Consider the following 25,711-nt stretch of genomic DNA (forward strand, 5'->3'; position numbering starts at 1 on the left):
AGGAACAGCAGAGATCAAAAAAGATTCTTAGGGGGTGCCTGGCTGGCTCAGTTGGTGGAGCATGCAACTCTTGATCTCAGGGTTGTGAATTTGAGCCCCATGTTGGGTGTAGAGACTACTTAGAAAAAAGGAGATTTTTTTTTTTTTTTTAAAGATTTTATTTATTTATTTGACAGAGAGAGACACAGCGAGAGAGGGAACACAAGCAGGGGGAGTGGGAGAAGGAGAAGCAGGCTTCCCGCCAAGCAGGGAGCCCGATGCGGGGCTCGATCCCAGGACCCCGGGATCATGACCTGAGCCGAAGGCAGACGCTTAACGACTGAGCCACCCAGGCGCCCCAAAAGGAGATTTTTAAAATGACTAATAAAATGGTCAATTATACAGCAAAGCTGTATAAAAAACAAAGATGAAATATATAAATAAATGATATTAAAGAAATTAACTATAAATGACAGTTTAACTGGTAAGTACAGATTTCATAAGAAATGGATAGCAATGAATTTAAAAACAAATGACATTGTAAAAGAAAATATAGTTTATATAGATTCCTTTTGCCTGATTCTGAATAATGTAAATACAATGATATATATAAACATAGAATATAAGTATAAACTGATACAATTACTTTGTAAAATCTTTGGCACCATCAACTAAAGCTGAACATGTGCATATATCCTATGACTTACCTATTCCACTCCCAACAGAAATGCATATATATGTTAAGCAGAAGATAGGTATTAAAATTTTCATAGTAGACTAACAAGTCCAGTAGCCCACTAATCATAGTAGACTTAAAAAGACTAAAAATGGAAACCATCTAATTGCTTATCTACAGTAAAATGATGCATAAATTATGGTATGTTAATTCAAAGGAAGAGTATATAGCACTGAAACTAAACTGCAGCTACATGAAACAAGAGAGGATTAGTCAACTCTACCCATAGGAAAGAAGAGAGTTCAGAAATTGACACATCTATATATGGAAAAAAATATACCAGAAAAATAATAGAAAAACAGTAAGTTGTTTAATAGGTGGTGGTTCATTATGTGGAGAAAGTAATGTGAATGCATACTTTATATTATATACAAATGGACCCCAGATGGATTCATGACCTGTATTTGAAAGGTCAGGATATAACACATATAAAAGAAAAAATAGGAGAAATACCCAACTCCGGGTAGGAAAAGATTTTTCATAAGACTCCAAAAAAGTAGAAAGTATGAGGTCAAAAAGCATGTGTGTGTGTGTGTGTGTATGTATGTGTGTGTGTGGTTTGGCTCAACAAAAGTCAGCTTTTTCTTAAAAAATAAAATATTCACAGACAACAGTAATGGTTAGATGAGTAGATGAGAGACAAGAAAATGAAATATTTAAAACCAACATTCAACTAATATAGAGGCTGGAATGTATACAGCACTCTGTAATCAACAAGAAAAGGGCACAAAATTAAATGGAAAATGGGCAAAAGGTATCATCAGGCAATTCAGAAGAGAAGCCTGCATAAATATGGGAAGAGATACTCAAAATCACTAGTCATCAGAGAGCTGAAAATAATGACAGCGATAAGCTATTACACATAGTAATAAAATTGGTAATAAAAAAATAGAAAATTAGGCGTGCTTGGGTGGCTCAGTCATTAAGCGTCTGCCTTTGGCTCAGGTCATGATCCCAGGGTCCTGGGATCGAGTCCCGTATCGGGCTCCCTGCTCCACGGGAAGCCTGCTTCTCCCTTTCTCATTCCCCCTGCTTGTGTTCCCTCTCTTGCTGTCTCTCTCTCTCTCTAATAAATAAAATCTTTAAAAAAGTAAAAAATAAAATAAATAAATAAAAAAAAGAAAATTCAATAATACCAAACTTTGGTGAAGATGTACACTAGGTGACAGTAGAAACTGTGATTGCCACTCAAGAGCAATCATGCAGAATTTAGTTAAATCAGTCATCTGCTCTCACTATATCCCAGCTGAAAAATTATTGCACAGACCCATAAAAGGACATGTAAAAGGGCATTCATCACAGTGTTGTTTGCAGTGATAGAAAGCCATGTGTCCATCACTGGGGGGCTGTACAAATAAAACACACACATACTAGTAAGCAGGCAGCATTAAGAAATGAAGTAGACAAAGTACTGAATAAAAAAAGTAATATAGAGAATGAAGTCTACAGCTTCAGTGACCATTCATCCCAGTTTGTGGAGGCAGTTGCAATTCATATCTGTTGTCCCAGCATAAATATTAATAGCACTATCTTTCATTTTCAATAGTTTACACAATATATTGTACGGCCACCCTATCTGTGAATATTAAATCACCAAAACTCTCAAAACCACACTACTTATGCTTGCTGCGTATATATTTAAGGACATTTATTGGCGAGGGGATTTATATTAGGATGATAAATGAGACAAAGGAAATGAAATAAAAATAAATAACTGCTATAATTGAGTGTAAAATACTGCTCTCTGCTTTAAGGTAGATAGTAATACTATAGTTTGAAAAAATTACACACTTACAGTACTTCTGGTACTAAAAATGTGGTAGTTCGGGCTGTTAGTGGAATACCTGTGGAGGAAAAGGTCAAATATAAATATTAAAACTAATTTCTCCTCCAAATAAGAGGGATTCTATAGTAAACCCAGAAGTAGACATAAGTCTGGAGGGAAGTTTTGTATAGGACAGAGGTGATAATAAATGGAGCTGGAAAATGGATCCGGATTCATAAGGAGAAAGAAATAATCGCAGTCCTACCTTAGATCATTTAAGAAAAGCAACTCCACTGGGATAGGAAATGTCAAAAACATTAATACTCTTAGTAGAAAATTTAGATAAATGTCTCTTAGATGTTGGAGAAAGGAAGAATTATTTAAATAAGACATCTACCCTGAATTCTCCACCCCCCCCAAAAAAGCTAACAATAAAAAATCATTACATCAAATTTAAGAAATTTTGTCCTTTAAAAGAACACCTTACTAAGAAATAAAATTCAAGGAGCCTGTGACTTTACCATGGGAAACAATAACATCTTTGTCTTCACTAAATTCTCATTGGAAATTTAGGGAAGAGAAAGAAATTTACCATTATGACCAGTGGTTCGCAAGCTATGGTCAAATTCCACCTGTAAATAGATTTTCTTTGACACAGAGCCACACCATTGGTTTACTACTGTTGGGGGTGTGCATTCCCTTACCATGGCAGAGTTGGGTACTTAAAACATAGATTGTATCACCTGAAAAGCCTGAAATATTTACTACCTGGCCCTTACAGAAAGTTTGATGACCTCTGGTGTACAACATAAAAGTTTATGAAGTCCCTGAATTCACAGGCCATTCTTAATAATATCCCTTATCCTTACTTATTGATCCATTGTTTGCCAGGCATGTTCTGGGAGCTAAATATATCTTTGCATTCAAGCCTCACAACAACCCCATGAGACAGGTTTTCTTTTCTTCACTTTATAGAGGAGAAAATAGAAGCTGTATTACAAAGTTCTGTCAGAATGCTACCTTTTTGCTTTTTCTCACTACTTCACTGACCCTTTCCAAGGCTACTCTTAACTCTGTTCGATGCCCCCAACCGTCCAATGAGGTGCCCTAGATCCCTTTCCTCTGAAATCTCTGTAATAGTTTGATTGATTGTCGGTATTCTTACATCTTAATGTTAGAGGGTAATAGTTATAGCAAAACCTCCACTGAATGGAATATTCACAGAATATTATTTTTCTGGTTAATTATCTGTATTTTAACCTATGTTGAAAATCTTTCTAAAATATTTCGATACACTTTCCAATCCAGCAGTTACTAAATACTGAACAAAAATCACACTTGCACTGAGGATTTCTCAGAACTGTTAAATCCTTCACTCCCTAAATCAAATCACAGAACCAACTCCCATTCCTCATGCAGGAATTACATCCCCTTACATTTGTACAGTGCTTACATTTTATAAAGCACTTCGTCATAATCTTTCATACATCTGCCTCACATACACCATCACCTACCTAGTTATCCTAGAGAAGTGCCCTCGCCCCGCCTCCCTCCCCAGTGGCGACTTTTGGGCTCTCATTTGGTCCTCTCCTCTCTGGCAAAACAAGAGTGCAGCAGGAGGAAAGGAGTTTGTGGGTGGGTTCGCAGGGGCTCAGCTGTCCACAGGACAGCGACGCGAAGTTACCCAGACCCTGGAGGAGCAAAGCCCTAAACCTGCTCCTTCATTCTCCGCCCTCATCCATCGAAAACTCTCGGAAGGGGGCGGCGGGGCGCGGTGCTGGGCGCGGGGAGCCCGGGCTCCAGGCGGTGGTCTGCGGGGGAGGGTGGGTCAGGACGCGGAGGCGCGGGGGCACGGCCCCAGGGGCGACCCCTGCCCGGTGCCCCGGGGCGCCAGTAGCGTCTCTCTACCTCCACACGGCCGAGCCGCAGCAGCTCAGCCACGACAGCAGCACCGCCACTCCCTGGGCTGACATGGCGCCCGGACAACCTCCGCCCAACGGCCCAGGCCGCGCCCGTCCTGGCCTCGCGCGCTCACGGGGGTCTCCGGCGCGCCCCGGGGAGGGGTGGGGTCGGCTTCCCTGCCCGCGCGGGCTAGTGCGTGTGCGCATGCGTGCCAGCGAGCGCCGCTACCTGGCTCCCTAGGAACCTCGCAGTTGGTCGGAGTCGAAAATGTAAACCGGACTTCAGGAAAGGCAGAAATCATGCTGTTTTGGAGTGAAATAGCAAAACCACTTCGGAAAATCCCAGATGACTGAACGAAGGTGAAGCTTTTAAGTTACGGTATCTTTTAGCCCAAATTTTCGTCCTGACTGTATATAAATACTGCGATAACAAATACGTATCTGGTAGTGCTTTCCAGTATGAGGCATTCCATAAATGGTTTTTAAATTCAACGAAATGAACAGTAACGTGTACTTTTTGAGCACCTACTTTATGCCCAACACCACCTTGCGCACATGAGTACAAAGAAATATGACAGCTTTCTGATTTACAAAGGGGTTTGTAATCTTGTGGTAAAGCCAAGATAAACAAATACCAAAATTGTCACATAGTATTATAATTTATATGTTTATTTGATGGTAGACCAAGTAATCTGAATCTTTGAGTGCTGCAACTATTATCTACTCCTCTTTATGTTATCAGGGCCCAGTGCCATCATAGTTTGTTGTAGGTCCTCTATGTTTACTGACAACGAATCATTGAGTAAAACTAGTATCATACTAAAATACACTCTAGGACCATTAGAGAACGTGATGGTGTGTACATGATGTATATGTAGTAGACCTTGCATTTAATGTGATTCTAATCCCAGTTTTTTCCGAAGCAACTTTATATCGGAATTAGATGTCAGTTAATTTGTGTTGCCGCAGTAGGTACAGTTTACTCCAGAATCTAGCTGCAACTGAAACACGAAGAGTAATGGAATATACAAAAAGGGTCTGGGCTCTGGACTGTCTCGGTACCAATTCAGCCTGCACTAGAGCAAGTTAACTAAGTTTTAAATCCTGTAAAATAAAGGTAAGATAGTGTTACTTACCTTATATGGTTGTGGGATTTAAAAGAGCTAAGTGTATCACAGTATTTGGCACAAACTATACATCACTATTTCCCTCCTCCTCTCTGAGCCCCTGTTACTAATGTGTAAAATGAGAAGGGTCAGAACTTGAGCTGTAGATTTTCAGTTCTAATGTCCTCTATTGCTCTACTTTGGCGTATGCCCTTTTCGATCCCGATTCCATCTCTGTTCTTACTTGTAGACCTTTAGTTCCCAATTACGTTTCCATTCCATCCCATTTGTATTTTGGAATTCCACCCTCTGTATTTCGCACACGCTATCTCGTCGTGTCGTTAAAGGCAAGTCGTTAAAAAATAAAACGCCTTCAGAGGCTGAGACCTGTAGTCGGCAAACAGCATGGCACCAGAAAACGTCGCCTCGGCCCAGAGCGTTGCATGCCGGGAGTTGTAGTCCGACGCTCGAGCACGCACCTCCGCGCCTCTCTGGTTTGAAAAGCGGGAGAAGGGCAGGTAGGCGGGGCGTTGAGGCGAAATGCGCTAGAGGCCCCGCCCCTGCCCCTTCCGCTCGCGGGGCTCGCCCTGGGGTGGTGCGCCAGGCTGCGGAAGGGGCGTGGCCTCGGTCCCGGGTGGCGGCGGTTGCCGCCACCGGGGCCTCTTCCTGCGGGCGGTACTGCGGCGGCCTGCGTGCGCGGGGCAGTCATGGTCGCCCCTTGAGTGGGCTGTGGAGGAGAGCGGGGCGGGGCCTGGCTGGAGGGTGGTGGCCTGGCGGGGGCGGGGGCGGGGCCGGACTCTGGCTCCTTCTTCCTCCGCATGTGGCTGGCGGCCGCAGAGCAGTTGAGTTCGCGCACTCCTCGCCGCCCGCGTCTCTTTCGGGCTCTCCTCGCGTCACTGGAGCCATGGCGTTCGCCGAGACCAACCCGGCGGCATCCTCCCTGCCCAACGGCGACTGTGGCCGCCCCGGGGCGCGGCCCGGAGGAAACCGGGTGACGGTGGTGCTGGGCGCGCAGTGGGGCGACGAAGGCAAAGGGAAGGTGGTGGATCTGCTTGCGCAGGACGCCGACATCGTGTGCCGCTGCCAGGTGAGGTAACCGGGATCTGACGGGAAGCCGGGCCCGAGAGCCCGGGCGCGGAACCCGGATCCGTCGTCCCAGAGAAGGTGTCACCTTGAGGTTCTCTCCTGCTCGGAGCTGCGGCGACGTGGAGAAATGGCGGGAGGTCAGAGACCCCTGACCTGAGGTCTTGGGCTGAGGGGTTGCGGTGGCGCTGGAGGAAAACCAGGGTTGACCCGGAGTCTTTGAGGGACGCGCGATGCCTGGGGAGTTGCAGTTTTCCGTCTGGGGGCCAGTACCCAGCCCCGAGGTTGGGGCCAGGGTGGGGGCGCGATGCGGTTTGAGTTTGAGGAGCTGCTGCCCGAGGCCTGCTCCCGACTACCGGCGGAGACCCCGCGCGGCCACAGAACTCCGCCATCGCGCGCCCACCCACCCACCCAGCGAGACCGAGTGGGAATGGATTGTTCTGAAGCGCCCGAAAACCCACTCGCCACTCCCCCCCACCTGCAGGCCCCCAGCATTCAGACCTTTGCCTCCTCCGGTCCACTTTGTTGACACGAGAACCCACCTCCGGGCTTTGGACGGTTAATGGCCCCGGTTTTTGACTCCGTACCCCGCGTATTAATATTAAGGGTAGATTATTTTTACTTGTTGGTCCCAGAGGAAAGAATCCCCGCTCTTTTGCGAGTGAGGCAAGTAAATACGTGGATGTCAAATCTGGTATTTAGAAATATTTACATTGTTACGCTCACATGGAAAGTGAACTTTCGGGAAATGGATTGGTAATGTACTTCCTACGGGGAGACACGTGGTTTTCAGTGTAAGCTTTCTTCCTATTTGTCGCTTGCTTTGAAGCAGCCTCTAGGCTACGCCTTTGTAAAGGCTCTTAGATAACTATTGCCAATTTCAAAATTCGAAATAGTTGAGCAATAACCACTTTCAAAACAAATTGTAATATATCTGAAACTGTTTACCTCTCAAGAGGATTTCTTCTTCATGAACATGGCACAATATGATGATGCCATGCTGTATATGTTCTAACAAGTTAGTAGGCCCGCTTCACTGAAAGCTTTCCACCTGAAACTGATTATCATTCTGAGCACGCAGAAACAAGGTAATCACAAGTACAGAAATGCTAAATGCAGAGATTCTGATTTGTCTTGTTTTTTGCATGCAGAAACACCCTGCCCATTTCTTAGCTAAGATAGGCGTTGCCTCTTAGTATTACCCCTAGCACCCCCACCACCTCTCCCCACCTTCGGATCTCTATTCCTCCACCCCTCTGGGGACACACTTACCTTAATACCTTACTCCTAAGCGTGTTTCCATTGAAGTCCTGCCCTACATTGCCTAAGGAGCTGCTCCACAAGCCAGTTTTCACCTTACTTTTGCCTTAAAATCAGAACTGGCCGTGCTATAGGGAAAGAAGTACGAGAATACCTAACTCTTGCGGGTAGAAAGGGAGAGAGGCTGGTCCTGTTTGTCCCCTTCCATGTCGTTCCTGACCTCTTCCTTTCCTGGAAATAGTAATACTTAGGCTGAGTTACATTATGGGTTGTAAGAAGGTGTGGGAAATATAACGATCAATAGCATTTATTCTAAAAGATCCTCGATTTTAGTATTTCTTTGAAAAGTAGTAGAATTAGTTTGTAGATTGGAGAAGGTGTTACTATGTTATCGTGAACATACTCTTGACGAAGGTCATGGACCAATCTCATCTGATGGAAAGCCTAGAGAGAAGTGATTGAGAAGGAGCCAAGTTTGGCTTTAAACAGTTACCTGAAGATAGAGGAGGAACATTTGAGCGAACCTGTTAGGCAGACTTTCCTCTTCTGTAAACTTTGACTTTCTGCACACTTTATATAAAATCTTTATATTCTAGTGCCTTTTAAGAACTCATCATTAGAAGGATTGCTACTAGTTTTGTTAGTGAAAGTAGACACAGAATGAATAGATTGAAGGATCTCTCTTGTGATTCACCTTGGTAACTTTATATTAATTGGCCAGCTCTAGCAAGCTGACTTCTCCTTAATGAACTTCTCCTGACTTATAAAACTGAAGACTCTGGAATGTTGAAATTTTTAGTGTGTGTAGAGCGCTGGGAAAGTCAGCATTAGAAAAGACATTTTAAGCTTGAATTGCCTTGTTTGATGATTTAAGTTCTGTGTATTACTGAAAATAGGTACTTTGTTAGAGCTTAATATGTGTTTTTGGTCATATTCATGCCCCAAACTCAAATTTTATGCAGATTTTTCTAGAAGTGGTATACACATAATGTATCCATAGTTTAACAATCGAATCATAAGAAATTTTTTCCAAAATAAAGTTTTTAAAAGAAAAACTGATATTGTATTTAACTGTATATTTTTTAAAATTTTTTATTATGTTAATCACCATTTAACTGTATATTTTAATATATCAAATGCCTTTTGGAAAGAATAGATGCAAAGCTAGTGGCATTTTCATCATCGGTGCACTTAAGGCCTATATTTCAGATTCAGGATTTATATGCAGTTATTTATAATTTGGTAAATTCTCTAGATACAAAAATATGTGTGTAGAACTTACATCAAAGGACTACCACTAGAAACATCTTAATTTCAAATTGATGTCTTTTAAGTAAAAGAAGTATAGGACCAACTCCAGGCCTAGTTCATTTATCCAGCAATCACATAATGAGGATCTACAAGTGATACTCTTAGGGGAACTGCTTGGCCCCAGAGTTAAGCTGAAAAAGGCAGGGATTGTGCCCACAAGGAGTTTACAGTCTACTGGACAACAGCTACATAAGCAAGTATTGACAGGGTGGGGGTGGAGAGGGTACTAGTTTTTCAAAGGGTTAAGGTATGGGCAGAGAAAGGCCCCATTCTGGCAGCATAAAAGTAGCTGTCTCCCCCGCTAGGCCAAATCCTCCAAAGTAAACTGTTATACTTTATTTATTTTGTTGAGTAGAAACTACAGAGATTTTAACTGTTGCACTTTCTACTACCTTTTTTTTTTTTTTTTTTTTTTTTTTTGCTACTTTCTGCTACTTCTTAAGCAAGGGCTTTTCTCCTGGAAAGCAAGCAAGGTAGTCTTGGAAGTTGCCTGTGATTGGGAATAGCTAGAACAGTATTTCCTTTCTTGGTGTGTCCCTCCCTCCCCATCCCCCCCCCCCCAGGGTTTTAAAGTTAATATAAAGAGAAAATATTAACTAAAATTAATTATAAAGGGAAAGTCTGTCTTGTCACTTATATATATAAAAGCTTGCTGTGAAGTAAATATAATGAAAAAAATGTTAATTTGTGGCTAGATGCTGACATCCACAGAAGGCTCTGAAACCAGCTATTACTAAGTCGAAAAAAATAAATAAAAGCTCTAACAGCAGCAAACGGAGACTTTCTCCTTGGAATAATCAGAAAAATTGAGAGCTAATTTAAAAGGGATAGCTAAAGTGTTATGTAATGCCTTGACTTTATACAGCTAAAATTACCTCCCAGACCACTTCCCATAATTGGAAGGTGGTAGAGAATTAGTGTTTAAGGTAAACCATTCTTCCAGATTTATAGTAATTGCTGTTTCTGTGCCCCCTGACTATCAGTTGTTTTTTTTTTTATATAGTTCATAGTATTCCCAAGTACATAAGTGTATACCAGTGTGTGGTGTACTTTGTTAGATCTTGCTTTCTTGGATTACTGTGTTTTCCCTGCTAGAAGTTTTCTCAAAAAGAGGACTTAATTCTTTTTTGTTGTTGTTTTCCATAGCACCAAATACTCTGTGAGGCAGAGAGGAAGTAAATACTCAACAAATATTTATTAGGTGACTGGATCACCTCTAGAAATTTCTTTGAAACCAGTAGTTTAACCCTTTCCTGTAAATTATTTTAACATCTTCCTGGACAAGTTAATTGACTGATGGCATGAATTTAAGGTGGAATCCCCAGCATTTGTTGGATTAATATTTGTTACTTAGTATTTTAACTAGTACTTACTATATTGTACCATTATGTTCATAGGCTTTAATAGTTTATACTAAAGTCTTATCTCTTGTATCTGTTTGAAAATAGATAACTGATATTTGTATCTTTTTTTGTGTGTATTTTCTCAGCATATTTTAGTTGAATGCCATGTAATTCTAGTAGTTTTTGTCTGCTGAGGGCAGTAGATCTGAAAGTTTAGTTAATGAGGATGTCCCAAGTTGTTCACTAGTTAAGCCTGTTCTGTTGATAGGCATAATATATAAATCCTGTCATTTGTATATAATAGTAGAGTAGTATATAACAGTGTATGTAATATATAATTTATTAAAAATATATAATCTCTACTTTTGAGGCATAAATTTTTTAAAAATGAGATCATCTCAGTGGTGTATGATCAATATTTTGTCTCTTTAGTTTTGGTGGGAATGGGTGGGTTAGTTGGGTAATTTTAAGTTACCTTTAGAACAGACTTTTTAAAGGAAGGGTCTTATTTATGAGAAATTTTTTTTGACTTGAAATCTGCCATTTCAGTGTGTTTTTAAGAAAATGTCTTTATAAATGTAATGATTAGGTGAATTTTTAATCAAGCATTTGTAAAGAGCTGCATCACACATCATGGGTTTATGCATTTTTTGGTTGCATGTCTGATTTTCCCATCTATGACCCTGGTTTAGTAAGTGTGTATATTAGATTTAGGTACCTAGAGTCTAAAAGCTTCGTGATTAGGACCTAAGAACCTCCAAAGCTTTTCATCATGTGTATTTATCTGTGTGTGAAGCTGGAAGGTAACTATAATAACGTAAGGTAAAGTGGGTATCTTAAGCCTTTAGAAGATAACTGTGCAGTGTGCTTGGATGCCTTTGCTAAAAAGAAATTGGGATACCCTGTATGTTTTCTCTTTCTATCTAGTGTCTGGTTACTGTTGAATAGTTTAATTGATCAACTTACTGATAGTAACTTAACCTGTTCTACTTTGAAATCACAAACTAATTGCAATTATATGACTTTTCATAAAAGAATAGTCATCCTTGGGGCACCTGGGTGGCTCAGTCAGTTAAGCATCTGCCTTCGGCTCAGGTCATGATCCCAGGGTCCTCGGGCTCCCTGCTCAGGAGGGAGTCTGCTTTTCCCTCTCCCTCTGCCCACCACGCCCCCCCCTCGTTCTCTCTCTCTCTTGCTCTCTCAAATAAATAAATAAACAAAATCTTAAAAAAAGAACAGTCATCCTTGTTGCTGTGGATTAACAAGTGTTTTAGTTTTGGCGAATAGTGAAATGTTTCACCTGGAAAGACAGACACAGGTCTTTACTAAGAAACCACAGGTAATAAGCATTGTCTCAAAACATTGTTAGGTTTCTAAGATGCTTGAAGACTCTAGGCAAGAAATAGGGACTCTTTTTTGTGGTTGCTGAAATAGTTCTGAGGCATGGGGTGTGAGGTCTTGCTGCTCTGTGCTGTAATCCAGGGCAGTCACTGTTCTTGATGGATGTTCACTTAGAGCTCTATGATTATAATACAGTGTTCATGTATTCAGAGCAGAAAGGACAAAGAGAAGACACATAGACCATTTTAGAGGCCTAAGTGGCCTGAGAAAGGCCTCCGGGCTGTGTGATTGTTAGCCCGGGACTCTTGGGTCTCTACTGTTGCTGGTAGAGATGCCATTGTTTGAGGTTTATAGCACTGCAGGAGGCCGTGGACACGTCTTCACCTCCTCGAACACAGCAGGAACTTGGGGTGGGGCGGGGCGGGCAGTGTAGTTTGGGGAAGAGGAAGACCTAATAGCAAACTGAGTTAAGAATCAGGAGTCACTTTTTTTTTTTTTTTAATTTCCCCTGGACCTTTGGAGCTGCTTAATTAGAAACTTCCACATATCAGCATTTCCTGATCCAAACTTTTATTCTAGAGTTGGGCTTGACAGCTTCTGGTTCCCTCAGAACCAGAGGTTCCTCAAGGCACGGAAAGAAAATTATCTTCTTTCTTAAGCTTAAAACCAAATTGCTAAGTATACAGCTGAGAACAGTTACAAAATAACTAAATACTACTATATCATCCCTGTCGTGTTTTAGTTTTGTTCTTGACAGCGTAACTATTAAAATTTGTAAGTTACTCATTTTTTATATTCAGTTTATCACCAGGGCAAGATGTGAACTTTAGAGAGCAAGCTGTATACATACCTTGTCGCAGTTAGTTTGTGTTGTGAATCATTTGGATTCTTTTGTTTGCAAGCAATGGAGAGAGACTACCTTAAGCAAAATGGGGATTTGTTTGAAGCAAGAGCCAGGTGGGGTGGCCAATCCTGAGTGGCCTCAGGTAAAGGCAGCTCCGGGGATCTCAGCAGCCAGAACTGGCAACTTTATTATTATTTTTTTTTAAAGTATGCTCCCTTAAATGCCAGGCGTCACTAAACTAACTGCCTTCCTCGGTCTCAAAATCAGATTCCCAAGGGGGGAGGAGCTTGATTGTCTCAGGCTTGGTTGGATCAGGTTTCCCAGTCTGGATCAATTACTGTGGCCCGAGGGAATGATTACTATGATTTGCAAAATAAGGGGTTTGGGAGAGAAGGGGGGAAGAAGAGGGACTGAACACAAAAAGTATAGCTGACCTAGAGTTAATTTCAGATAGGAAAATACGGAAGAAGGAGATATTAGTTCTGGGTTATTCTTATTTGTGAATTGTTTGCTAACGGTCTTAATACAGTGTTGACCTAGGGTTTTTCTAGAGGGAAGAATGTTTGGAATTAAATAGGTTTTTATTGTTTTAACTCTAAAACTATGAAAATGAGCTATCTAAGTAATGGTTTAAAAAATGAAAATGTATACATCAGAAACTTTGATTTTTTAGCTTTGAGAACATAGAATTTTAGTTTTCTTTCCCCATCATCATGTTCTAGTTTATGTCAATGAGACATTTTTTTCTTGCTCATTAAGAAGCTTATTTAATATTTTTTTTTTACATTTAATCTTAATGTAAGAATAATAGTCAAAATGAGTAAAATAAATGCCAAATTAGGGGATGTTTTGTGACTGCTGAGACCTGATTGGATTTTTTCATATATTTATTCTTTAATACAATGAATTTGCATTCATTCTTGGTATTCAGTACAGGAAAAGCCATCAGTAAGGCATTATAAACTTATGTTTTTCCTCAAAGAAACTTGCCACAGAATATGCAGTCACTTTGGGTTCACGCTGGTTTTTTGTTTCCTGGGGGTTTCGGGGGTGTATTTCAAAATTTAAAATGTTTAGTATTTAAAATTTTTAAATGTTAAAAAATATTTTCTCTATTGATATGATTGATCTGGAAAACATTAATTGGTAGTCCACAATATTCTGTGTTTTTAGTTATGTAATATAAAACATACAGCTTTGATAATTAAAAGTGTTAAATGCTACATGAGTGACTGGGATCATGTGTTATGGGAATTTAGCAAAACAGCAAGAGGTAGTTACATGTAACTAATCATCTGAATAATGATTAGTACTGTATAAATTAGGGATAATTTATCAAGTTTGCAGAAATTTTGCATTGAGAAGCTAATGGTACATTCCTGTTAAAAGTAGACAAGAAAATATTTATCTCTTAACATGTATATAGTTCTCTCTGGCCTCCCCAGTGCTACTTATAGAATTATTAAATGTGATTAAAAATATGTGTTCTTGCTACTTACTCTGGCACCCACCATAGAGTTGCCCATGTGAGAGGCAGTGAAATCACAGATGTGGAACCCGCAGTTCAAGCTCTCTGCCCTTGTAATTTGCTGGAGGGTGAGGGTGGGTAGGTGAGGTGGTGGTTGGCAATGGTGCTCATATCGAAACCTTGTTTTGCTGTTTGCTAATACATGTGACCTCTCCTTGGACCCGTATAATCTATGTTTGGAGACAACTGCCTGAGCTCCCAAGGTGATTTTTGTATATTCCACACAATTTATAAATATTTTATGTTAGCATCCAAATAGACACTTCAAATTTGAAGCTTCATCTGTTGCATTTTGTAAAATATGACGGTATACTAAAACTTATTTCATGTCTAGATCGCCTTGTCAAGAAACTCCTTAGTAGCTCCTTCTCCGTTCACCTTAGGAATCTTTTCTCTGCATAGTTGTGTGTTTTAACATTAGAAACCGTCATACCCCAACCCGCCTTAGGGCCCTAATGACCAGATATACTAATACGCACACTTACATTTTTCTCCCCTTGCTCCTTAATAGGATAATCTAGGGTTATTCTGGGTATATTTAACAATTTTTTTTTGTTCAACCAAGTAGAATTTAAAATAGATTTAAATCATATAGTAAGCTTTAATAGGACATTGGTTATTGAAGGGGTTGGTTAATGTTGGAGTAAGCTCAGATGGTCAGTAAAGTGATTCAAGCCTTTTGCAGCTGAACTTTTCCAGCTCAAACCACCACCTATAAACTTGGAAGAACTTACAGATTAAACCAATTTATCCCCCTAACATCATCTAACACGATGGGTCACAACCACCTGCCTCACAGAAAGAAACATCTCTTTGTTAGTTACTGCCACCAGTACTGCCTATCGGTAAAATATTATCTAAGAGAGTATGGTTTTGTTACACAATAAGAACATAATTGAGCACCACCGAGTTAATAATTGTTTCAACAAAAGATTTATGTTAGTATCTCTATAAAAATAATTTTGTGGGAGCGCCTGGCTGGCTCAGTCGTTAAGCGTCTGCCTTCGGCTCAGGTCATGATCCCGGGGTCCTGGGATCGAGCCCTGCATCGGGCTCTCTGCTCTGCGGGAGGCCTGCTTCTCCCTCTCCCACTCCCCCTGCTTGTGTTCCCTCTCTCTGACTCTGTCAAATAAATAAAATCTTAAAAAAAAAATAATTTTGTGTATATTAGGGAGACTTACTTAAAGATCTACTCCAAAAGTTACGGTGTAGTTTTTTTATCTTAAGCAAATGATGGATTAAAAAAATAAACTGATTTTGCTGAAATAATCTTGACTGTTTTTTTGTGTGTGTGTGGCAAAGTTACTAGTACTTTATAACAGTTTAGTAAAAATTTATTAGAGTCAGTGATTTATAACAATTTAGAATTTAGCATCTTCGTAGGGTCCCAAGAAATTTTAATGAGCTTCATATTCTGAAAAGACTTTTCCTGAAAGTTTGGGGGAGGTTTCCTAAATCATAAAAAGTCATGATAAAAAGGCTAATATTGGTAGGAGCGATAAAGTAAAAGAAATGCTGTAAAAACCAAAGTAAGAATTGTCCTGTGGGTTATTTTTATTTTAGGAGTCTATCAGAATTGGTGATAAGCTTGCACAAGTGTGAATAATAACGTGTGTACCAGGAAGTGTATTGTGACATTGTTTATAATGACAAAAGGTTGGAAACAACCGGTCTGCCTGTCTTGTGGGACCAGGTAAATTCCGTGTCCGCACAAGCAGCATGACAGTGCCGCTGTTATGAGATGGTTTGGCTTACAGGATGAGGAACGTGCACTCAGATTTGCTAAAACAAGCTGCCCAGGTGTATATAGTTTGCTACCATTTGTATGTGTGGAATAAAACAACATACAAATACCTGTTTGCTTATGCAAAATTCCCTCAGGAAGGACACCAAAAACTGGTGGTAGCTGGCCCGCAGGAGAGGGGAGGGTGGGCGGGGAGAGGAGCGTTCCGGAAGCCTTCACTTGCACTGCGTATCCTCGGTGCCTTTTGTATCTTATGCAGATGTTTCCTGTTTAAAAAAAGAGTCACTAGTTCTGTTGGTATATGGAGGGAGGGAGGGAGGTATTGTTTACCACGTGGCCTCTGTGCTGTTGTCTTCCAGACTTCAGGCCCCACTGTTGAGGCTTGTTTTGTTTTAAACACACCTGACGTACACTAGTCTCCAAGTAAGGAATTCTTTGCTTTGTAGCTGTGCAAAACACAGTGTAAGTAGGCATTTCCTTTTTGGAGGATTTTTTTTTTTTTTTTTTTTTTTTTTTGGCAGGACCTGTTTTCTGCATTTTTTTGTGAATTTGTGATTGGTGATGATTTGGTAAAAAATAAGTAACATTCATTTTGTCAAAAATAGCCACGGGATCAAGTTAAACCAGTCATTCTCAGGGGACATAGTTTTGATTGGTATTGTTTTAAAGTCCAGCCAGGATGTTGTTAAGGTTTGTTTGTTGCAAATATATTCCTGGTTTGTTTGCTTTTAACTTTTTGTTACTATCGTGTAGAAGTTTAAGCATATAATCAGTTGATTTGTGTTTTCTTCTATGTTTTTTAAACCTAGAAATTAGAAAAATTATCTGGTCACTTGATCAGTCTGCTGTGTACCTGATTTTTCTAATCTGACTTCATATCTTGCTTTTTCTTGACCATTTTAGGACTGAGCTTCAGGAAGTTTCACTATGGGTTTATAGTATGTTTCTCAGCTTAGAGATTCCTTGACCCAGTGTATTATTATTTTATCCAGAGATGAGTGGATTCAGGGATTGGTACCAAACAGACTCACAGGATTGATTTATAAATTTAAAAATTAGAGTCTCAGGGTAGCCAATATTTGAGGAGTTCCTTGGGAAATTTCCTAGTTGATAAGTCCATGTAAGAATACAAATTTCAGGTCACAAAGCTCTTGATACCCTCTGAATACAATGGGAATTGCATGAATGTTTACATCAAGTTAGGGTAACTGGATAGATTACTCTTTTCTAATTTAGGGATTTTTCTGTGTTTGGATAAAATATCATGGATTTTTGATTAGATTGCTACATGTCCTATAGAGTTCCAAGAACAAAATAATTTGTTCCCTGTACTTTTTTCACAATTTTTTCTCTTTTAAGAGGGTGTATGTTTGTCTACCTTCCAGAAACCTGAATTCCCCAGTTTTCTAGATCCTGTCAGGAAAGAAACCACTCTATGTACTATGATGGGGAAAGAAGAGAGGGTAGCCAAAATATTGTGAAGCCAGTAAAGAATATGTATTTGTGGCAAATACATACTTGGGTTTTCTTAAGTTATATTGACATTTTTGGAAGAAATTATTAGTTCACTTTGGAAGGGAGATGTGTTACTTGTCATATTTATTGTCAGGTTCAATTTTTCCCTATCTTGTACTTTCAGGGAGGAAATAATGCTGGCCATACAGTTGTTGTAGATTCTGTGGAATATGATTTTCATCTTTTACCCAGTGGAATAATTAATCCAAATGTTACTGCATTCATTGGTAAGTGTATAAACTGAACCACTTGGGGTTTTTCCTCCCCTCAATTGATAAAATTGTGTTCATTTTTCATTATCTGAGCTGATTTCATCTCTCATTACTCAAATGATTCATGGATCCCTTATTAATCTTGACCTTGGTACCTTCTGGAATATATCTGACTGGCTATTTTACACCTCTGTCTTTTAGCACTGATACTTTTGGAATGATTTGCATTTAATTGTGGTCATTGGCAATCTTAATTTTATAAAGCAGATCATCAAGTCAGCTTTCCAAACACTGATGCACACACAGTAAGCAATACAGGAGGTGTTTCATGGATTGATTCTGAACCCTTATAACATGATGCAGTCTGCAATCTTTTCTTCTAGCTTTTTATCTTTAAAAGTGCTAATCACAACCCACTAAATTGATTTTATGACCACTAATAGGGTATGATTCCCTAATTTGAAAGACCTTGATTTAGCGTCTACTGTACTGTAACTAGAACAACATAACTTGGTTCTTTCAAAAGAACAGTTTTACTTTGTTTCAAAGAAATTTCAAATTATGTCAAATGTGATACTAGTGTTTTATATTCTATATGTTATGTATTTACGTTACACTACTGTTTAAAACTTGGAATCATTTCTGTGGTAACTCCCTTGATAAATCAGATGTCCCATTTGTCAAAGTCCTTTACTCTTTCACTATTCTAGATAAGGGTTATCGTAGATGTCTGTATTATAAGTATAGATATTTAAGGTTAGGATTTGTTTGCTTTCCTTTAGGAAATGGTGTGGTAATTCATCTTCCTGGATTATTTGAGGAAGCAGAGAAAAATGTCCAAAAAGGAAAAGGTATGGAAAGAATGACCACTTTGCCTGGGGACTAGTTTATTTTTTGGAAAGTTCATTGGGATCTCATGTCAGACAAAGTTAACATTTTGTCTTATACTTTATTTTTTTTAAAGATTTTATTTATTTTGACAGAGAGAGACAAAGCAAGAGAAGGAACACAAGCAGGGGGAGTGGGAGAGGGAGAAGCAGGCTTCCTGCTGAGCAGGGAGCCAGACATGGGGCTGGATCCCAGGACCCTGGGATCATGACCTAGCCGAAGGCAGACGCTTAACGACTGAGCCACCCAGGCACCCTTTGTCTTAATACTTTAAAATTGCTGGTTATTGTAGGACAAATTTTTCAATGTCATTTAAATTGTTTTCATTTTAATCAGTATTTTAAGCAAAAGACACACATAATGTCATTGTGTAAACCCTGATTTTTTTTTTTTACCTGGGTCATCTGCAGAATGTCCCTTTAGGTTGCTGGAATTACTATCCACTGGAGGTGAGACTCAGGGATTCCTGAGTTCCTTTTGTCATTTGTGCTCAAGTCGGCGTCCCCATCTCCCAAACCAAACATTAGCTTCCTGAGTCAGGAAACTAGTGAGGTCCCCTTTGCACACTGTCAGTCAGTCTTGTTTCTGTTGGTCATACAACCCAGGGATAAAAGAGGCTTGTTTTATCCCTCCCTCCAAATGAGGGAAATGCTCCTTCTATGACAAAGAGTCACTTCCGTCTCCCCCAAAAAATTTTTTTAAAGGCTTAATTTCCTGCCCTTACTAATCTCTTTTGGATTTTTGGAAGGCTGTTTACATTCAGTTTGGCTGCCTTACTAGGGTTTCAGGGGAATTTGGTCATGCAAATAATACTCAGTTGAGGAAAAGTATTGTTTCCCCTTAGCTCAGCTCATATTTAAAATACTCAATTCCATTATGTAACAACGTTACGTTTATTGTTCAGGAAAAGTAGCAATCCGACCTCAGGTGTTCCTGACGACTAAATCTGACTTCACAGAATCCTGCCTGCCCTCCTACCATCTCTTTGTCCTCTGCATTTTTTACCTAGGTGTTGCTGGCTGCTTTTGAATTTTGTCAACTTGAGGTTCCCATGCTGCCCTCTGTTCTCCTTCATCCCCTTTAAAAATTTTGCCCTCCTTTCTTTTTCCTTTCAGCCTGTCTGATCCAGCTGAATCCATTTTACTGATTTTCTTTGTAATATTTTCTGTATAATATGCCTGAAGCTAACTTTAGAATACATACTTAATGTCAAAAACAGCTAGAGAGGGGGAGGCTTAATATTCCCGTTTCACTGTTAGCACTTCCTCTTTATAAGGAATCATTTTCGAAACACATCTTTGGATATTATCAAAATTAACAGCTAATTTTGAATATCTAGATACTAGTTTTGAAAATGTTTAGAGCTTGGCAGCTTATTCTTAGAATGCATGTAGCTTACTAAGGTACTGTCTTTGAAGAAACCTATCCATTTAGATTCATTTATTCATTCAGCAATAGTTCTTTGAACATTTATGGGCTGATAGGCCCCATGCTATGAGAATTCATGGCCCTTACTCTCAGGCATTCACAGCTAAATGGGGAGATACGTATGCCACCTTACAAGTCAGTGTAGTAAGGGCAGTATAGTTGATAGACCTTTGGAGGAATTAGAACATTTTATTATTTCATTTAATCCCACCTTTTTATAATTGTCTCTTGGGAAAGGGTTCTATTCCCCAGATAACCCTTTTCTTGAAATTCTCCTCCAGCTCTGCAGCTAATTTCCCCTCCCCTGCTTCTAACAAAAATGACCTTTACCTCTCATTTGCTTTTGAATTCTTAGAAGTATTTTATGTGGACTTGGCTGGCTTGAGTTTGGAGCTGTTTAGGATAAAACATTTAGAAAGAGAATTTGTGAATGAGTGTAAATATAATGAATGACAGGTGAGAAAATTCTTGTTTAAACGTATTTCCCATACAGAAGACAAGATGTGTTAAGTGATTACTTCCGTGAAAAACACTTTTAAACATTGTATTTCTAAAGAAATTGAGATGTTATACAAAGTGTTTAATAAGCTGTATCTTTTTTCTCCTTCTCTAGGTCTGGAAGGCTGGGAAAAAAGGCTTATCATATCCGACAGAGCTCATATTGGTAAGGGGCACATAATGCATTTAACTGTCTTATTATCAGACACTTGTCACGTGGAAGCATTTAGTAGCCAATTTTTAATTTTAGTGAAAACTAAGTAAGATGGATTATAATAGTTGGGGCTCCAAATACATGAAATCTTAGTAATTTTTTTCTTTTTTCTCTGTTGGTAAAGGACTAGGCTAAATTTTACCTGTTTCTGAAGAGAGAATTAGCTAACCAAATGAATCATAAAAGCGGTATTTCACAAGATATCTCTAATTCTATTATAAAATATACCACATCAAAATACAAAGAGCATATACTTGCACATTAATTATGTAAAAGCAGGTCTGCTATCTGGCATATCTGAAGAGTGACTCTTTGTGTCTGAAATGTAATATTGCAGCTTTTTCAATGGTTCAGACTTTATCCAGAGTAGCCTTCTCCTCTGTGATTAGTTAGAGCAAACTGGATTCTAAAATTAATTTCAACCACCACTAATAAATTTGAAGTTTGTTTCCCTGTTACTATCTATCTGATGTGATAGAATTGTTAATTATCGAGACAATAACCAGGAAAGAGAGAATGGACTGGTACAAACTCTTCAGTTGTATTTAAATACAGGCGTCCTCTGAGGCAGTGGCTACTCTAGTTTTAGCATGACCCCCATGACCCCCATTTAAGAGCAGCCCATTAGGGGCACCTGGGTGGCTCAGTCTGTGAAGGGTCTGACTCTTGACCTCAGTTCAGGTCTTGATCTCAGGGTGGTGAGTTCGAGCCCCGTGTTGGACTCTATTCTGGGCATGGAGCCTACATTTAAAAAACAGAAAAAGAGCAGCCAATCAAAATTCTTAAGTATCCATGCCTCCAAATAACAATCAGAGCCTTGAAGCCTATGCGTAGCCTCAATAACCCAATAAAATAACTTCTTTGAAGTAAACTGTGCTGGATTGACCTGTATTACTCACTTTTTCTAGCCTCTTTAGAAGCTTATTAGATCATTGACTTTAGACCTTTCTTTTCTTTATATAAGCATTTAAAGCTGCACAGGTGCCTTTAATACTACTTCAGCTACATTCCACAAACACTGACATGTTGTATGTTTATTTCCATTCAGTTGAAAATACTTTGTAATTTTTTTGTGATTTCTGTTTGTGAGTTATTGAGAAATATGTTTAAATTTCTAAAGATTGGATGATTTTTCTGATTTCTCTTATTTCTAATTTTGTTGTAGACAGCGAATATACTTTATGTATGATCTCCATCTTTTTAAATTTGTTGAGACCTTTTTTATGGCCCAGCACAGGGTCTGTTTTGGTCCATGTTCCACATGCACTTAGAATACGTGTTCTGTTAAGAGTTATTGAGTGTTCTTGAAGTGTCCTTTAAACTGTGTTCAAATCTTCTGTGTCCTAGTTGATATTTTTCTACTTGCTATCAGTCACCTAGCATGTTGAAACCTCCAACAAGAGTTGTGGATTTGTCTATTTTTCTTTTTGACTCTTGTCAGTTTTTGCTTTGCTTTGAAGCTCAGGTAGATTGCATGTATATTTAAATTTATGTTTTTGATGAGTTAACTCTTTCATCATGATGAAATATCCTCTCTTTCTATGTAAATATTCCTTATTCTGAAGCCTGCTTTGATATTAATATAGCCAGCAGAGCTTTCTTAAGAACAGTATTTGCATGGTATATCTTTTTCAATCTAATAATCATTAACCTACCTATATCTTTATATTTACAGGGCATCTATTATAGACTAAATAAATGCTTTTTATTCATTGTGACAGTGTTGCTTTTAACTGAAGTGTTTAGATCATTTATTTTTAATATAGTTAATTATCAGTATGATTGCATTTATATCTGCTTTTTGTTTTCCCTTTGTTCCTTTTGTTGTCTTTTTTCTTCCTTTTCCTGATTTCTTTTAGATTTAACGTTTTAAAGATTATCTGCACTATTAGTTTATTAGTTTATACCTCCTGTTTTGTGAATTTTGGTAGTTGTTCTGGGATTTGTAATATACAACTTTAAATCATCATTATCTACCTTAAAATAATATAACATTTAACTCAAGCTTTTTACAAGGAAATGTTCCCATTTCCCTCGTCCAGTCCCTTGTGTCATTATTGTCATACATTTCATGTCTACATTGTTCTGAACTCTATAATGTGTTCTTAATATTTTTGCTTTGAGCAGCCAGTTTCCTTATAGAGAAATTTGAAAATGAGTCCAGTTCTTTCTTTAGCAATTATGCAAGAAACTATTATAATTGTGCCCTGTCTTATTGAAACTCATAACAAAATTTGTAATATAAGAGATCCTTATTGAGGGAAAGAGACCTGAGAAGTGGCTGAGACTTTAAATTTTTTTGAGCATTTGAAATGCAGGTTGTTGGGTGTCTGTCCTATGACTCAGCAGCTCCCTGTTGAAAGACCACTCGGTGCCCGGTGTGGTGGTGGACACTGAGGATTCAGAAAAGACCAATAAAAATTCCTAATGGAGCTTATAGTACAGTAGGGAGAGACAGATAATAAACAAGATAAATATGTGATAAATGTACCATGGCATGCAGTGATAAGTTCTAAGGAGAGAAAGGAGCCATGGGTAGTGTCTGGCAGTTTGTAGGAGGTGGGTAGGGATCTATAATTTTAGATAAAGTGGCTGGGGATGCTTCAGTGTGAAGATGACATTCACATCATCTGCTAAAGGAGATGACCGATGAATAAGTTCTAGAGACACGCAGTACAGCACTGAAGCTGTAGATAACAATGCCGTATTGTGACTTAAAAATCTGCTCAGAGGGTATGTCTCATGTGAAGGGACCATGATTTAAAGAACAAAAAACAAAAACACTTAGGGGAAAGAAGACCTGAGGAGATAGGAGAAGCCAGCAAAGTGGATATTACAGGTACTGAGGCTCACACTGGACACATTCATATGGTTTAACATTAAGTGTTAATAAAACTCAACGGTAATAATAAAAAGATAGTGTTAATAAAACTTACCTACTGAACGTGTATAATCATCTTTTATTTTAAAAATTAGACTGAGTTCCCAAGGCAGCATTTTTTGTTTTTAGTATCTAGGCTATAGAAAATGGAAGAGATACTCAAAGCAACTTCACACAAAGACTGTTCTCTCAAAAACAGTATTAGTGGAGGTATTAAGGCTCCATGCTACAATGGAGCTTTATGAAAGTAATTATTCTGATTTCACTAATAGCTCCCTGGGGCCTAGAAAAACCTAAAAAACATTAGCTCTATGGCAAGGTACTAAATTAACTTCTGAAAAATATGGTTTACCTGCTTTCCATCAACCATTTACTTGTGATTTGCCAGGTGCCTTTGTAACTTATTTGAACATAGAAAATAACAAAAATACTTAAATGTAAAATATCTTTTCATTCAAAAGAAATGGCTTCTTCCAACATCTCAGTTTTTGTCATGACTGATTTACAAAGTTCGAGTTTAATGAAACAGCTTCTTAAGAACTATTCTGGCCTCTCAAAAGTAGATAAGAAAGGCTATAAGCTATATACTAAATTAAGAGCATGACAATAAACTAATCCCTATAGTATAGGATAGCTATTATTAGAAATAAGTAAACATTTTAACATTGCACACAATACACAAAGTGCACAATAAGTATACAATATTTTACCCGTTTAACCACTGACTACCTTGTTATGCTTTGCCAGCCAAGCATGTGAAGGACCTATACACTGACAACTGTAAGACACGGATGAAAGAAATTAAATCAGACACAATAAATGGAAAGATGTTTTGTGCTCATGGATTGGAAGAATTAGTACTGTTAAAATGTCCATACTACCCGAAGCAATCTACAGATTTAGGGCAATCCCTATCAAAATTACAGTGGTATTTTTCACAGAAATAGAACAATAGAACAAATATAACTTGTTTGGAACTACAAAGAAACGGAATAGTCAAGGCAGTCCTGAGAAAGAAAACCCCAAAACCCCACAGACTCAAAGATAGGGAGAACATATTGGTAGTTGCCAGAGGCAGGCAGTTGGTAGTGCAAAATGGGCGAGGGTGGTCAAAAGTTACAAACTTCCAGTTACAGAATAAAAAAGTCACAGAGATGTCATGGACAGCATGGCGACTATAGTTAACAGTACTGTATGGCGTATTTGAAAGTTGCTAAGATAGTAGATTTTAGGAGTTCTCATCACGGGGCACCTGGGTGGCTCATTCGGGAGAGCATCTGGCTCTCTATCTCAGATCTTGATCTCAGGGTTGTGAGTTCAAGCCCCACGTTGGGCATGGAGCCTAGTTAAGAAAACAAAAAAGTTCTCATCACAAAAAAAAATTTGTGGCTGTTTATGGTGATGTATGTTAATTAAACTCACTGTGGTTGTCATTTTGCTGTGTATACAAATACCGAATCATTATGTTCTACACCTGAAACTAATGTTATATGTCCATATATCTAAATTAAAAAAAAAAGCTACTCTGATGACCTTTCCTAGTTATTATCTACTCCCCCTCACGAAGGGTAACCACTATTCCCTCACAATAGATTGGTTTCGCCTGTGTTTGAATTTTATACAAATTATACATTTATATAATCTGTTGTGTCTGACTTCCACTCAGCAGTATGCCTGATTCATCCTTATTATTAAATGAAGCAGTATCTTATTTTCATTGCTGAATCGTATATCCCATTGTATGACTATGGCCCAATTTGTCCATTTTTACCGTTGATGAAACTTTGAGTCATTTCCAGTATTGAGTTATTATAAAAATATTGCTGTGCACATTCTTGTAAATATCTGTTGGTGTACAATATCCCAGTGTAGTTTAAGGATGTCATTGCTATCAGTTCTGTGGCACTGAGGCAGATAGTGATTGACAGGATAATTTTAAATCCCACAATAAGAACGTAGTTTCTGTCTCGTGATCACCTCGTGTAGGGAGTGTTGGAACGCCCCTACGAGACCACTAGGGAACCTGTTAGCCAAACACAGCTGTGCTCACTAACCCTGCCAAGCAGAGGAGATGACTGCCTTGACAATTCTCAGCGTCTCAGAAAGGGGACCTAGGGCACAGAAGGCTTTAGAG

General features: G+C 39.0%; 2 protein-coding genes across 3 annotated transcripts in view; one reads left to right on the forward strand and one right to left on the reverse strand.

The window, feature by feature from the left end:
• The window catches only part of CATSPERE (catsper channel auxiliary subunit epsilon), a 205,728-nt gene extending 201,173 nt beyond the window's left edge, over positions 1-4,555 (reverse strand). Inside the window, exons 1-2 of the mRNA XM_078076866.1 lie at positions 4,389-4,555; positions 2,511-2,559 (exon numbers count right to left, since the gene is read on the reverse strand). Coding sequence (XP_077932992.1) covers positions 2,511-2,559; positions 4,389-4,453 — 114 coding nt within the window. The 5' untranslated portion in view covers positions 4,454-4,555. The remainder of the gene's footprint in view (positions 1-2,510; positions 2,560-4,388) is intronic.
• Positions 4,556-6,260: 1,705 nt separating this feature from the next.
• Positions 6,261-25,711, forward strand: part of ADSS2 (adenylosuccinate synthase 2) — a 34,167-nt gene continuing 14,716 nt past the window's right edge. The window contains exons 1-4 of one of the 2 annotated variants that reach the window (XM_078077901.1): positions 6,261-6,574; positions 17,581-17,683; positions 18,451-18,519; positions 20,598-20,648. In XM_078077901.1, coding sequence (XP_077934027.1) covers positions 6,392-6,574; positions 17,581-17,683; positions 18,451-18,519; positions 20,598-20,648 — 406 coding nt within the window. In that variant the 5' untranslated portion in view covers positions 6,261-6,391. The remainder of the gene's footprint in view (positions 6,575-17,580; positions 17,684-18,450; positions 18,520-20,597; positions 20,649-25,711) is intronic. The other variant, XM_078077902.1, reaches the window with a different exon arrangement.

Source organism: Halichoerus grypus, chromosome 7 (genome assembly GCF_964656455.1).
Source record: "Halichoerus grypus chromosome 7, mHalGry1.hap1.1, whole genome shotgun sequence".
In the NCBI taxonomy this organism is placed as follows: Eukaryota; Metazoa; Chordata; class Mammalia; order Carnivora; family Phocidae; genus Halichoerus; species Halichoerus grypus.